The sequence below is a fragment of the Plutella xylostella genome, chromosome 9 (genome assembly GCF_932276165.1).
Source record: "Plutella xylostella chromosome 9, ilPluXylo3.1, whole genome shotgun sequence".
NCBI classification, from domain to species: domain Eukaryota; kingdom Metazoa; phylum Arthropoda; class Insecta; order Lepidoptera; family Plutellidae; genus Plutella; species Plutella xylostella.
In genome coordinates this window covers 137,334-153,173 of record NC_063989.1, presented here as the reverse complement: position 1 = coordinate 153,173, position 15,840 = coordinate 137,334, and the positions used below count along the sequence as shown (strand labels likewise).

At 38.6% G+C, this 15,840-nt stretch overlaps 1 protein-coding gene across 1 annotated transcript; it reads left to right on the top strand.

Moving 5' to 3' along the window:
* The first annotated feature begins 11,117 nt into the window (after positions 1-11,117).
* LOC125488951 lies at positions 11,118-12,872 on the top strand. Its single transcript, XM_048623063.1, has 2 exons — positions 11,118-11,687; positions 12,324-12,872. The coding sequence occupies exons 1-2, from the start codon at positions 11,118-11,120 to the stop codon at positions 12,870-12,872; spliced, it is 1,119 nt and encodes a 372-aa protein (XP_048479020.1).
* Positions 12,873-15,840: the final 2,968 nt, after the last annotated feature.

Below are 15,840 nucleotides of genomic sequence, written 5' to 3'. Positions count from 1 at the left end.
TTGTTCAGCTTCGTAAAATAGCTCCTTAGTTTATTAATAGGCATTTATTTATTAAGATACACCAACCGCATAATAATAACATCATAATCATAAAATTTAAACGTTCTTTTTTCGACGTAAAAAAACTTTACGATTGCACTCACGAGCAGTGTAACAGTTCCACTTACAAAGTGGCGACCCCGAATGACCCTTATTTTTTAAATCATTAAGTTTAAGAGTTTGCTAAAAATATTTTTGCATAATTATGTAGTGGCATTGTGTTTTTACAGGGAATGATTTGTAAATTTACATCTGAATTTCATTGTACATACCGTCAATTCAACTGTAACGTCAAACGTACAGAAATACCAAGGTACCTATGTAAAAAGGTCTCCAAAGTAATTGAGCAATATGTATCTACATATTTTTTATGTATGTATGTGTAGATAATTATATTATATATCAGCTGCAGGGTCTGATTAGCTTGGGGTCGGACAGGTGGCCTTCTGTGAGATGTCCCCACTTTTATTATTATTAGCTTTTTAAACTTCAGCTTAACATTTACTACACAATATATCATTCCTAAACTTATAAATAACATACCATTGGATCTAAAAAAACAAATCACCATTAAAAACTTAAAAACTAAATTAAAACAAATTATTTCACAAAATAAAAATCTATGGGAAAGTCTTCATTAAAATAAAATTCACTCTGTATAACGCACCTATCTCACTAGCATCAAAGAACTATCTTGCCTTGCAAATTTCATTCGTAATGAGTGGTAATTACAGTCCATAAGGACTATAATTGCCACTCGTAAAACATAACTTGTATCATATTTTTTGTTCTCATTATTTACAACTACCTCACAAAATCAATTATTTATATTTACAACTTTGCACATAATAATTGCTAGTATGACCGTTGTAAAATAAATATTACCTAAGATTTATAAATCTGTTCCTAGGTTCTATCTTACTTATGCAATAAAATTAGTAATCAGCTACTGACGTACGGTCGGCTGCTTTAGTAGCTGTGCATTTTTGAACCTTGTCAAACTCACTAACTGCCTATTCATTCATTCAAACATTGACCTTTTGTTTAGTAGGTGTTTTTACAGGGTGCGGAAGTATATGGCTGCTGAATCAGCTGACTGTACCTTATGTCGTTGTAAATTGATTTGTATACCTACGTAATAATAAGTCCTTTTTCTATTAATTGTAAACTAGAGGAATGACTAGTGGTCGTACAAACTGTAACAAGTTTCAGTATCACTAGGTTAAGCGAAAAATATATTGTAAACTTTTGTAATTAAATAAATAAATAAAAAATAAAATTTATCCTCACGGGCAAGGAAAAAGTTCCATTGAGAAAATCACCAATTTGTTTAACGGAAAACATAAACTTAATGACGCCTTCTGCAATATTTAAGTACACTTAAAGGTGCATCAGAATGTTATGACGAATGTAAATATTTTGTTCAATTTTCAAAAAATGACGAGGTTCTGAATTCGTGCGGAACAGTCACACCAGAATTCTGAAAACAGTGGCTGATGACCTGACGTCCCCCCTGTGAAGTGCTTGGTGAGGAGGGTCATATGATCTTTTAAGAGTTAACTATAGTGCTGCAATTTAACCCTCAAATTCATAGAACGTATTGTAAATTTACAACAAGGTTAAAATTGACTTTGAAACACACGAGTTTCAACTCTTTATGTCAGTGAAAAGGTTGAAATTCGTATGTCAAGACGTCAATTTTAAGCCATTGTATAGTGTCAAAAACCTCTATGAATTTGAGGGTATTTGAGTTCAATTTATTCAATTTGATTTATTTTATTCTATTTTTTAATTTTAATCTATTCAATTTATAATTGAATTTATTTTTAACTTGTTTATTTAATGTAACTTTTAAAATTAAGGAAGGACAGATTTTATACTTATATGGAAAGTAAAGCAGGCGGGGACCAACTTGACCGTCACACAAGGTATCTTCAACCTATTCAATATATCTAAGTAACATCATAAAATAACAAGTACAGTAGTACTTACTCGTTATTCTATGGTAACATTCAGCTAAATGGTGAACCATCTGCTGGTCCCCGCCTGCGATACTTTCCATTAACATTGGAGCTTGTTTTCATATTTTTTGTGTGCAGTCGGGTTTTTTGTTTGTTTATAATTATGTTTTTTTATGTATGTCTACTGATATCTTCGCACTTATGGTCTGTCCGTCACACCGTCTAGGATGAAAATAGGAAGGTATAGTATGAATTAACATTTTGGGCACGTACACTTAAACAAATACTAATGAAAAGAACCTCAATAAAGTTGTTATGAGTTTCTCTTGTGGCGTCACTATCAATTCACCACACTTGGACCAACTCCTTACAATTCCGAGAATCGCCATAATATCCGCTCCGCTTATGAAGCTTGCGCCAACGCCCGCTGTGACGTCGCCCATGGTATGCGGACCGGCCGCCTGCCCCGCCGCGGCAGCCGCCCCACTCCGCCTCGCACACTCTCGCTACTTGCGCCGCACGCGAATCATCCGCGCTTTGCTTTTTAAAATATCTTAGTGCTATTGCTTTTGTAAATACTTATAATCTAGTGCTTAAATAAAATCTATAGTTTTTTTTTTTTTTTTTTTTAAAGATTTTATTATCACTCCACAGACTTTATGTCCGTGCCTTTTTGAGAGATCAATATATTGTGAGAGTTTGGTTGTTTTTTGTCTTCATCTTTTAACTACTCACTACTCAATGTGGAAGCTTATAATATATATATATTTTATCTTTTATATATATGAAGGGCCCGCAGACTAAAGCACATAAGTCATTTTTTCCTATATTTTTTGTTAATCGCCAGGGGCATTATTTTGGCTCGACTCATAGCTGGACTAAAACACACATGTCAAATCACTATTATAAGTAGCTAAGTCTCAAATTGTTCCTTATGAACATTTTGAAAGCTACCAATTTGTAATCAGGCTAAACAACATAAGTGAACTTATGTGAAAAGGAACAAACACTCCACAGTCACGTTGTGCCGATAAGGAACGACTTATGTTATAAGGTACCTAATAATTTTAACACCGTTTCTCAAGTGTCTTACTACCCACTAAATAAAAAATATATCTTCAAAGAATTTTGTTGAACAGCAGTCAACTACGGGTGGTCTACAAGTGGTTAGGTACCTACACGATATTTTTTATTACAATCCTGTGGGATATAAGTTTTATTTTGCTTCAGTCTTAACTTTGATTCTATTTTAAACAGTACGTTTAATCGTTCATATTGTGTGAAGTGAATTATTGTTAAAAATGAATTTAGGAAGAAGAAAAAAGCTAGTGGAACTTGCGCAGCTCAGCTAGCTCAGCTAGGATTAAAGTCCCACAGCAAGTAAGTGTTTAACTGCAATATGTATAAAGTATAAACTCATGCATATTTTCATAAATACTTATTAATTGAAATTGATTATGCTTAGTTTGTCTTATACTTTATACACGGTAAAAATCAAAAGGAAAACGAAGGCACCATAAGTGTGGTGATGACTTCTCAAGCAATGGGATCAACCAATGACCCATACATGGAGCCAGTACCATACACATCAAACACATTCAGAGGAGTTGAGATCAGTTACGAAGATTCAGATGATTCTATAGCTGACCCCGACTTTTTATTTGTCAACGAACCGGTCTAGTCGAAAACAGGAACACATAGAACTGAAAATGTTACAAATTATAGTTCTTCTACGACTCCAGACTTAGAAATTACAAATGAACCACCTGCCGTTGCTGGTTTAAGCTTGCGTGTGTTGAAACAACAAAAAAAAATGCGTAGTACAGGCCAAAGTTACAAAACATTAAAATGCAAACAGATTCCTGAAAGAAGGTTGCAGGCTCAGACAGGATGTAGAATGAAATGTAAGAAAAGAAAATAAAACAGCAGACAAGACGTAATTTCCCCGAAGCTATTCAGCAATGCTTTGGTCGATGTCTTTAAAACGCTGGACTTGAAAGGACAAGGCATAAACATCAACGGCAAAAACATCTTGCACCTTCGATTTGCCGACGACATCGTCATTATAGCCGAATCTGCAGGAACTTCAACAAATGCTGAACAGCCTATTCAAAGCTTCACGCCAGGTTGGCCTCGAGATGAACCTGGATAAAACTAAGGTTATGTATAATAACCACGTTTTACCGTGTCCAATAACCGTTGATGGCATGACCCTAGAAGTTGTTCAACAATATGCAGCTGGGTAGAAACAACTTCCAATCAGAGGTCAATAGAAGCATCTACTTCCATGAATAGAAGAATACAGTTGGGCTGGACAGCATTTGGCAAACTTCGTCAAGTCTTCTCGTCGCCCATACCGCAAAGTCTCAAGACGAAAACGTCTTTGATTAGTGTGTCCTACCGGTTATGACCTATGGGGCTGAAACGTGGACACTAACAGTGGAACTGGTTCACAAACTGCAGGTCACTCAGCGAGCAATGGAAAGAGCTAATGCGAGAGAGAGAGAGATGCTTGGAGTCTCTCTGAAAGATTGCATCCGGAACGTAAGTAATCCGACAGAGAACTAAAGTCACCGACTTAGCACACCGAGTTAGTAAGCTTAACTGGCAGTGGGCTGGTCGCATCTGTCGAAGAACCGATGACTGATGGGGTAAACGTGTTCTGGACTGGAGGCCGCGACAAGGCAAACGTAGTGTGGGACGTCTACCGGCTAGATGGGGTGACGACTTCGCATCAATCAATCAATCATTTATTCAATTCACAATAATAAATTGTATCTGAATGTCACTTAAAAATACTTACAACTAAAAACTAAATCAAGAAAAATTAAAATATAAATTGTTGCATGCAGTACATATTTACACTTAATAGTATTGAATAAATAAATTGTAGTTATAAATTAGAGTAAATTAATAATAAATAAAAAAATAATAATTATTATTATGAAGTTAATACAATTAAAATGTCAAAATCAATCATGCATATTGATATATTCATCTAATGTGTAGAAGCACTTTTCCAACAAGAAGGCACGCAAACCGTTTTCAAACCTTGTGACATTGTCAATTTGTTTTAAGTCGATTGGAAGCTTGTTATATAGGAAAACTGCCTGGTATCGCGCACAGTGTTTCGCAATTTTCAGTCTAGCCGTCAACATTTCAATACGAATTTCTTTCCGTCTCGACTTGTTTCTTGTCGTTCTCTCGTCAGCTGACTCATACCTAGGCAAGTTTTTAGCGAGGTAAGTTAAAAGTACTAAAATGTATAAGGAAGGGACGGTTAAGATGCCCAACCTAACAAAAAATTCTCTACAGGAGACCCAGGGTGCAATTCGTACCATTGTTCGTATGGCCCGTTTTTGACTTACGAACGCTTTCCTCATATTGTAGTAATGACTTTGACCCCAGAACATTATGCTGTATCTTAACCTCGACTCCACTAATGCAAAGTATACCATTTTGAGACGTTCGAGGCTAAGCTCATCTCTTAAACTTCTGATAGCAAAGCATGCTGAACTAATTGAACCCTCTATTGATATAAGCTCCTGCTTCCAGTTCAGGAATGTGTCAATGGTAACACCTAAGAACTTGACTTCTTCAACCAAACCGATCTTATCTCCATTGAACTCAATATCCAGCGTATCATGATTTCTGGCTGTGTTTCTGAAGATAATAGCACTAGTTTTATTTGGGTTCAAGTGGAGATTGTTGCTACTGAACCATGTATCGAAAGCTGTGAGAGCTGCTCTAACGTTTTGATTCAGTGTGTTAAGGTCGTCAGCATACAGTACCGCGTTTGTATCATCTGCGTATAAAACTAATTCAATATTTGGGATATTTCGGTACATATAGCTGATGAGATCCATCCAGTGGCGTGCTTTGGGAGAGGCCTACGTCCAGCAGTGGACTGCTATAGGCTGATGATGATTATTTTGTTCAAGAAAACCTTAGACCGAAATAGTGATTTCTAGACTATGAATCTGAAGAGAAGATAGTGCCCGATGCTATACCATTGATGTCCAACAAACCAATATTCAAAGAGAAAAAAGATGATATTTCTTAGTTTTACAATAATTTGCCTTCTTCTGGAACAGCTCCGAACACACTCCCAGATGTTTTCAGTAGTGAACAAGAGTTCAACAATTAGATAATTATTAATCATACACACACACATATCTTCTGTGAGTGTATGATTAATATTATTATCTGAAATAAATATTATATCTGAAAAAAAAAAAAGCAACACTTCACTAGGCCTAATCACTTAAGTCATATCTAAGGTGTAGTCAGTAAATAATACGTATCACATAAGTCACTCAAAGTCCGCTTTTGACTTATTTTTTATAGTTTTTTATGTTCATCTAATGTATTTCATGTTTAACAATGAAAGTGTAATAAATAAATTATTAAATTCCAAATACATTGATTTTTATTATGTTTTTTGTTGTTCCTGTAAAAACTAAAGTGAAAATGAATTATGACTTATGTACTTTAGTCTGCCGACCCTCCATATATACCTATATATTATTAATATTTTTTGTTTTTTTTTTGCACTCCTGGAGGAAAATCTACACAGACACCTGGGAAGGGGACCCAGGTAGTGTGAAATCTATAGTTAAAAGTTAAATAATAACATTTCATTCTTCGCCTTTCGTACATACTCCATTTCTCCAATCATAAATCTTATAAATTCAGCTAGGCAGTTATAACTCAAGTTAGGATACGGTGTTACCTAGTGATACCCTATACTTACATTGGTGACCCACGACGAAGCCAGAAGAACATTGGTGAGCTGGACAACGCATTTTTATTGCAAGTTGGAGGTAGCGTACGAAGATTCGCCGGAGTTGATATCGCACGATCTAAGGTGGTGGCCCAAAACATAAGCGGTGAGCGATTTTTTACTTTTATAAAATGGAACGCTATTCTGGTCGTGAAAAAGTTCCTGATTCTGATACAATCAGTGGTGAAGTCCTACGAGTTGGTGTTAGAGTACCGCCATTTTGGCCGGAAGACCCCACATTATGGTTCGCCCAGATAGAACACCAGTTTGAACTTTCGAGAATTACTGCGGATGAAACAAAGTTCTATTACTTAGCCTCGCAACTGGAGCACCAATATGCTAAAGAAGTCAGGGACATTATCAAAAATCCACCCGCTACAGATAAATACCTAAAGTTAAAAACTGAGCTAATTAGACGTCTGTCAGTTTCACAGCAACAACGACTCAACCAGTTGGCGATGCATGAGGAGCTCGGCGAACGCAAGCCATCGCAGTTCCTGCGCCACCTGCAAACCTTAGCAGGTCCATCTGCACCGAGCGATTTCCTGTGCACATTATGGACGGGTCGTCTACCGCAAAACATTCAAACGGTTATTGCTACACAAATGGAGGATCTTCCCCTGGAAAAACTAGCGGAGCTGGCCGACAAGGTATTTGAGATAGCTCCACCATCTCCTCAGGTAGCCAGTACGTCTGCAGCACCAGCAGTTCCACCACACTACGACATACTGACTAAGCAGATCAGCGAACTGACCAGGCAAGTAGCAATGCTCAGTACTATGGTGAACCAGACACATCACTCACGCTCCCGCTCACGCTCTCGAAGCCAAAACCGCTCGCGAAGCCGCTCTCGCCCCAGGCAACCACCAGCTGACCATCCGTACTGCTTTTATCATTTTACCTACGGATCCAAGGCAAGGAAGTGCAAGTCACCGTGCAAGTACTCGTCGGAAAACTACCAGGGCTGTCGGAAATAGCGGCTACCGATTGCCCTTCATCAACAGGCCGTCTATTTGTAACTGACCACGCATCAAAAATGCAGTTCCTCGTGGACACTGGATCTGACCTGTGTGTTTTTCCGCGGTCAGCAGTCAGGACGCCCTGTACTAAGACTAAGTATGATCTAACTGCAGCCAATAACTCAGTCATTCACACTTACGGACCGGTACAGCTACACCTCAACTTTGGACTTAGGAGAGACTTTTCCTGGAACTTCATCATTGCAGATGTATCGAAGCCTATCATAGGAATTGACTTTCTCAGCTTCTACAATCTACTCATAGACTGCAGAAACCAACGCCTGATCGACAACACAACTTCCCTCTATGTCAACGGGCTACGATCAGGATCATCTGAGGACATCTCATCTATTAAAGTTGTCTCTGGTGATTCTGAATTCCATGAACTTCTCCGAGAATTCCCTGAAATAACCAGACCTGCAGGTAAGGGATCTCCATCAAAGCACAATACTCTGCATCACATTAAAACTACACCAGGACCACCTGTCACTTGCAGACCCAGACGCCTAGATCCAGCTAGAACTCAGATTGCCAGGAAAGAATTTGAGGACATGATGGCCAGTGGTACTGCACGGCCTTCAGAAAGTCCATGGTCATCTGCACTGCACCTGGCCAAGAAAAAAGATGACGGATGGAGACCATGTGGTGACTACCGAGCACTGAACGCCAGGACAATCCCAGACAGGTACCCCGTTCGTCACATCCATGACTTCTCACATCAGCTCTCTGGGTGCACCATCTTTTCCACCGTAGACCTCGTCAAGGCGTACAATCAGATCAGGGTAAACCCAGACGATATTCCGAAAACGGCAATAACTACGCCCTTTGGACTGTACGAATTCCCTTACATGACCTTGGCCTTCGTAATGCGGCTCAGACTTTTCAGAGGTTCATAGACGAAGTGCTTCTGGGCTTAGATTTCTGCTACGGATACATCGATGACCTCTTGGTATTCTCCGCGTCACCACAGCAGCACAAGGAGCACCTGCGTCAGCTGTTCGACCGACTCAAGCAATACGGCATACTGGTCAACACCGCCAAATGCATACTTTTTTTTAGTTTTAGTTTTTATTTATTAGGAACACAAACAGTACACATCCGTAAAATACACAATATTCAGTACAATAAGGTAATAATCTAGGAAGTTATACAAATTAAATGTGTTCACAACTTACATTTAGTATTAAATTAACAATGTGAGTGATAATTTTGTGTGGTTACTATAGTATTAAGCAAATATGTATCTATCTATACCTGAGTTTTTGTTATATAAGTGTCTTATCAATATTAGTTTTAAACAATGCCAAATGGTTATCAAATATATCTAAGTTACAAACAGAATTTACATTATTGAGTCTATTGTACAGTTTACACATACGAGTTATTGGTGATTGTCGACCCAAGTTAGTTCGGCTAACTGGCAAGCAAAAAGTGTTCTTTAATGGTACCCTTGGACGGATCCGAGGAACTGTTAACCTAATGGAAGACAGAATACTATTGTCGTCATTTAAGCCGTTAATTACCTTATGCAGATATATTAAATCTGCCTTTTGCCTACGGCTATGGAGAGAATCCAGTTTATAATATTTTAAACGGTCATCATAACTAGCGCGATTTGAGATTCCTGGAGATTTATAGGCCAAATGTCTAGTGAATGCGCGCTGTAGTCTTTCGATCCGCTGAGAGTGAATAGAATACATAGGATTCCATGCAACGCTAGCAAACTCGAGAATACTACGAGCAAGAGCCTTATACAAAACTATTTTAACTTTTGTACTTCGAAAATCTTTCGTATTCCTTTTAATAAATCCTATGGTCCTAGCTGCTTTTGAGACAATATTATTAACATGAGGAATAAACGATAGTTTTTTATCTATTATAACGCCCAAATCACGAATTTCATCAACCTCTTCTAGTGTTATATTATTTAAATTATATGAAGTGCGGTGTGGTATCTTCTTTTTAGAAAGTTTTATATGAAAGCATTTTGTAGGGTTCATTGTCATGTTATTGCTATTACACCAGTTAAATAAACAGTCAAGATCAGATTGAAGGGTTAATGCGTCATCTGAATGTTTTATTTCTTTAAATATTTTTAAATCATCCGCAAAAAGCAAACAAGAGCTGTTGTTAACACTGTTTGTAATGTCGTTAACAAAGAGCAAAAATAGTTTAGGTCCTAAAATAGATCCCTGTGGCACTCCTGAGGTAGAAAAATATGTTTTAGAGCAATATCCATTTACTACAACTGATTGAGGACGTGAGCTTAGGTAAGAGGACAACCAAAGATAGAATTTACCACAGATTCCATATCTCTTTAATTTTGATAAAAGCATTGAATGGTCAACTTTATCGAAGGCGCTCGTGAAATCAGTGTATACCACATCAATTTGAGAACCTTTATCAACTCTATCACTAACATAACTGATGAAGGAAACTAAGTTAGTATCAACTGAACGCCCTTTCATAAATCCGTGTTGGCGGCAGTCAATTATATTTTTAACATGATTGTTCATTAATGGACAAACAAGTGATTCAAAGAGTTTTGCCAAACAAGATAACATGCATATAGGTCTATAGTTTTTTATGTTACTTTTGTCATCCTTTTTAAAAACTGGTACAATCCTAGCCTCTTTCCATTTGTTAGGAAAATTGCCTGTAGATAGTGATAAATTGAAGAGGATAGTGAGAGGAAGAGCAAGTTCCCTACCACAGCGTTTAATAAAAATACTGGGTATTCCATCAGGACCAGCCCCGACAGTTGGGTCTAATTTCCTAATAGCACGTAAGACATCTGCCTCTGTCAATATAAAGTGGCTTAAAAGATTATTGATGTCAGGGGATACCTCAGTGTCAACAATATTTGGAGTAGATGCATTGTTATAAACGGACGAAAAATGCTCAGCAAATAAGTTACTAACTTTTTGTCCAGTACTACCAGTTTCGCCGTCCAAGAACATAGTAGCAGGATATTTACTGTTACTTTGTTGTTTATTTTTAATGAAACCCCAAAATAGTTTTGGATTTGCACAGATATTGTTTTCGATGTCCAAGTGGTAATTTGACAGGCATTTTCTTTGAAATTTACTGCACCGTTCTCGTAAGATAGAGAATTCAATTTCATCGCGAGGATTTTTTCAACCCAAGGTCCAGGCCATCCAGGAATTCCCAATACCTAAGACTGTGAAGGAGCTGAGACGATTTCTAGGTATGCTAAACTTCTACCGCCGATTCATACCCAACGCAGCTCGACTTCAAGCGCCTCTGAATGACTTACTTGCCGGCCCTAAAGTGAAAGGATCACACCCAGTCAATATGACACCGGATCTGCTACAAGCTTTCGAGAAATGTAAATCATCTTTGTCTCAAGCTACTCTTCTTGCACATCCGAAGCATACTGCAGCTCTAGCCATAGTTACAGATGCTTCTGAAGCTGCCATCGGCGCTGTCCTTCAGCAGCAGAAAGGTGAGGATTGGGAACCCCTAGCTTTTTACTCACACAAGCTCAATACTGCTCAAAGGAAGTATAGTCCATACGACCGAGAACTATTGGCCATATATGAGGCGATCAAATACTTTCGACACATGGTCGAGGCACGGAACTTCTGCATCTTCACTGACCACAAGCCACTTACTCACGCCTTCTCCCTGAGCAAAGAGAAGTGTTCTCCGAGACAGTTCAGGTACCTCGACTACATCTCTCAATTTACTACTGATCTGAGATACATACCTGGCCCGGAGAACGTCGTCGCTGATGCCCTCTCTCGAATTGAGGAAGTCTCTTACACCATCGATTACGAGACTCTTGCACGACTTCAGGAAAACGATTCTGAACTGCAAGGTCTTCTTCTACATGGTTCTGCCTTGAAGCTGGAAAAGAGAAAGGTAGCAGGAAGTAACTTACCTGTATACTGCGACGTTTCTGTACAGCCTCCTCGTCCATACATCACACCTACGCTCAGAAAGCAAGTCTTCCAGTCACTGCACGGTCTACATCATCCAGGAATCACAGCTACAGTACGACTGGTAACACACAGATTCGTTTGGCCAGGGATTCGGAAAGACTGTAGAGAGTGGTCACGGCTTTGCCTACATTGCCAAAGAAGCAAAATCTCCCGACACACCATATCTCCTCTTTCCACATTCCTTCCCCCTTCCTCGAGGTTTTCCCACGTCCACCTCGACATCGTAGGACCATTACCTTTGTCTTCTGATTACAGATACTGCCTTACCGCCATCGACCGCTTTACACGGTGGCCTGAGGCGTTTCCACTCAAAGACATCACTGCGGAGACCTGCGCAGCTGCCTTCGTGTCTGGCTGGATAGCCAGATTTGGCTGCCCAACCCGGGTAACCACCGATCGTGGAAAACAGTTCGAGAGCCACCTGTTCAAGGCCCTCACCGCCTTGATTGGCGCACGACACCTCCACACGACTGCTTACCATCCACAGGCAAATGGTATCTTCGAGCGACTTCATCGGCAAATGAAGGCGGCAATAATGTGTCATGCTTCTCCACAGTGGACTGAGACTCTTCCGCTGGTTCTCCTCGGCATGCGCAGTTCCTGGAAGGAAGACCTGCAGAGCTCCCCAGCTGAACTCGTGTACGGCGAGACACTTCGCTTGCCAGGCCAGTTCCTGTCAACAGACGACAGCTTCACCACCGCAGACATCACGCAATATGCCTCCCGTCTGCAGTCACACATGGCCAAGCTGAGACCGAGACCAACTTCGTGGCACTCATCATCTACATCGCCATTCTACATACCACGTGACCTGTCAACCTCTTCACACGTCTTCCTACGTCAAGACCATGTACGCGGTTCACTTCAACCACCATACGCTGGCCCCTACAAGGTCATCGAGAGGCAGCCTAAATTCTTCACCCTCGATGTCAAAGGCAAGACAGTCAGCGTATCCATCGACAGGCTGAAACCGGCGTACACTGAAAAAGAAGACCCAAACCTGACGATCGAGCAACCAACCAGCCAACCTACAATAGCACGAACAGCTGAAAGACAGACTCGCAGCGGCCGAAAAGTACGCTTCCCGGACTTCTACCGACCGTAGCAACGGTCTAAGCAGAGGGGATATGTGGCGTCACTATCAATTCACCACACTTGGACCAACTCCTTACAATTCCGAGAATCGCCATAATATCCGCTCCGCTTATGAAGCTTGCGCCAACGCCCGCTGTGACGTCGCCCATGGTATGCGGACCGGCCGCCTGCCCCGCCGCGGCAGCCGCCCCACTCCGCCTCGCACACTCTCGCTACTTGCGCCGCACGCGAATCATCCGCGCTTTGCTTTTTAAAATATCTTAGTGCTATTGCTTTTGTAAATACTTATAATCTAGTGCTTAAATAAAATCTATAGTTAAAAGTTAAATAATAACATTTCATTCTTCGCCTTTCGTACATACTCCATTTCTCCAATCATAAATCTTATAAATTCAGCTAGGCAGTTATAACTCAAGTTAGGATACGGTGTTACCTAGTGATACCCTATACCTACACTCTTATTATACCCGTGATACCTGCGTGGGAGCCTGGTCCTGAGTTACTGTAGTGTAGCTGTAACGTTTCGCTCTACCGCCTGCCTACTTAACTCCTACCTATTGGATTTACTAAGAAGATATTTGAAACTACAACAAAACTTACTTGAGTGAAATAAAAGTGAAACAAATACTGCTTTGAATTGGCCATGAAACATCCAGGGAAACCCTATATTGTGTTGTAACCCAATAAACGAAAGATAGTGAATTAAATAAAACTATGACCTAGAACTGATTACATACTTCCTACCTGCCTATAATTATTGACCTATATACTACAACTTTGATGTATAACTTTTATTTGTACGATAAATACATATTTACAGGTAAGTACATAAAGATAATAATATAGATAATAATGTTTTTTGGTGTTGGTTAATAAGGGAAGCCCCTCCATACGCTTTGTAGGCCTTGATCACTACACCCGATTGAATCAATATATAAGACTCTAAAATAGATAAATAATAGCAAATATTCAATCGGAGCCCTCGTGGAACACAACCATTGACTTGGACATTCCTCCGACCAACTTATTAATCACTTCCCTTGCTCTTAACTTATATATTTACATGGTTTGTCTTTATTTTCATGTAAATAAATCAACATGAATACATGTTGTCAAAGCTAAAGGGGACAATTTTATTTATAATCATAAATTAACTGAAACTAGAATAGTTCAATAATTTACAGTATAGTAACTTTATTAAATCATGAATTTCATAATAGATAAGTATTTGAAAATATAATAATATGACTCTAATTTTGTAGCCAAGTGGGAAGTGATTTAGGTATTATTTTAAAAGATTAAATATATAATATGAATTAGTGAATATTCTTTGATCTTATTGGAATATAGGATAATTGTTATGAAATAGTGAATATTATATAATCTTATTCAAATATATTATAAATAGTTGTAATAAATATATCCTAGCTAACTTTATTCCTACTATATCCGTGCTATCTTTATTTACATTAGAATTTATTGATTTAACAAGGAAACAAACACTTCTATGGGTAAGAATTTACATAACTTTCTGAAAATATGCAAATTGGACAGGAAACTGATCTACCTTCAAGCCATTTGTATTTATTGAGCAATATAGGACCAGAAATGATTTAGTTTAAGTATCTAGAACCCTTATTTGTGATATCTTGACACTTTTAGAGTATGTTCCTCCGTTAATCAATTCTTTCCCTGCGCTGATACTTGTTGTAAAACTCAAAGTCAAATAATCTTCTTTACCATATGGATACTACAATAAATCATCTTTGAAAAGTTTATTTAAGTATGTATCTACTTTATTCTTTGAATAATTACTATAGCATAAATTCTATAGAAGTATTTATTTACCTAATGAAAAATCAATAATTTGAACAAAGAACCATAGAACAAATTTGAAGGTAGGGGTATATTTTTTATTTGATAAGAATTTATTATTTTTGAAGTGAGATCTATTGTCAGGTTTTAGTTATTTGATAATCATCATCATCATCATCATCAGCCCGCTTCTGCGTATTTGTATCTATCCAGAAGTCCCTATTCTAAACTAAAATAAGTTGAACCAAAGCTAGGGAATGTGTAATGTCTAGGTTTTTCTCTAGCTAGCTAAATACTGAATGAGCGAGGTAGAAGACCTTTAGTGTACCTATCTAATCCCTGTACCAGTGTGATGGAAATTGCAGCCGTGGGTTAGCGTCCTTCAAGAAATAAAGTGTAGGTATAACTTCTCAATCATATACGAGAGACAAAAAGTAAATACGAGTAGAAAGGTGACTTAGCTTCGCACACGGTGTTCTGCCTCGGCTCCACGCGCCTGGTCCTCAAGCTCCCACGGCACCGATCACTCCCTCCATCTGACCGTCTGCTCACCACGGCTGCTCACAAAAAAGTGAAAAGTGCCCACGCGCTGCTCGCTTACGTGGATATTATCCTCTACCCTCAACTCGCCGATATCAATATTAAGGCTCACCTACACTCAGAATAATTATCTTGATTATTCTGTGATCCGAAATCGGTACAACGAAGCTTGGCATGAAGTTAGCAGACACCCTGAATGATTTAATAGACAACTTTTCCAAAAATCCCACGGGAAAACCCTTCCAAAGCGCAACAAATCCCTCGGAACATCCAGTCGTAGTTTAAATTCATTATTTGCGAAATAGTTAATGTTTCGGCATCGATGGAACATTACATTCAACCCCTTATATTTTTGTAGTATCGCAAGTATATTATAATTGAGATATGGAAAAAATATACACAATAATATACACCACCCTTTATTTTCGCAAATATCAAATTCATTGAATTTAAACGATGAAAAATTTGTAAAAGGAAATTCCGATCATCACCTCAATATGTCTGTGTGTGTGAGTGTAAAATGACTCAGATGATTAGCCAACAAGATCCCCAGAAATTATCAAAAATCAACGACCATCCCTATTATTATTTATTATTTACATAACTATTGATCGAATACTTAG

Bases quoted from the DNA above. Each gene is read 5' to 3' on its own strand.
- LOC125488951 (XM_048623063.1), top strand. From the start codon at position 11,118: ATGACACCGGATCTGCTACAAGCTTTCGAGAAATGTAAATCATCTTTG. The intron at 11,688-12,323 runs GTAGCAGGAAGT...GCTTCTCCACAG, and splicing joins TGAAGCTGGAAAAGAGAAAG to TGGACTGAGACTCTTCCGCT.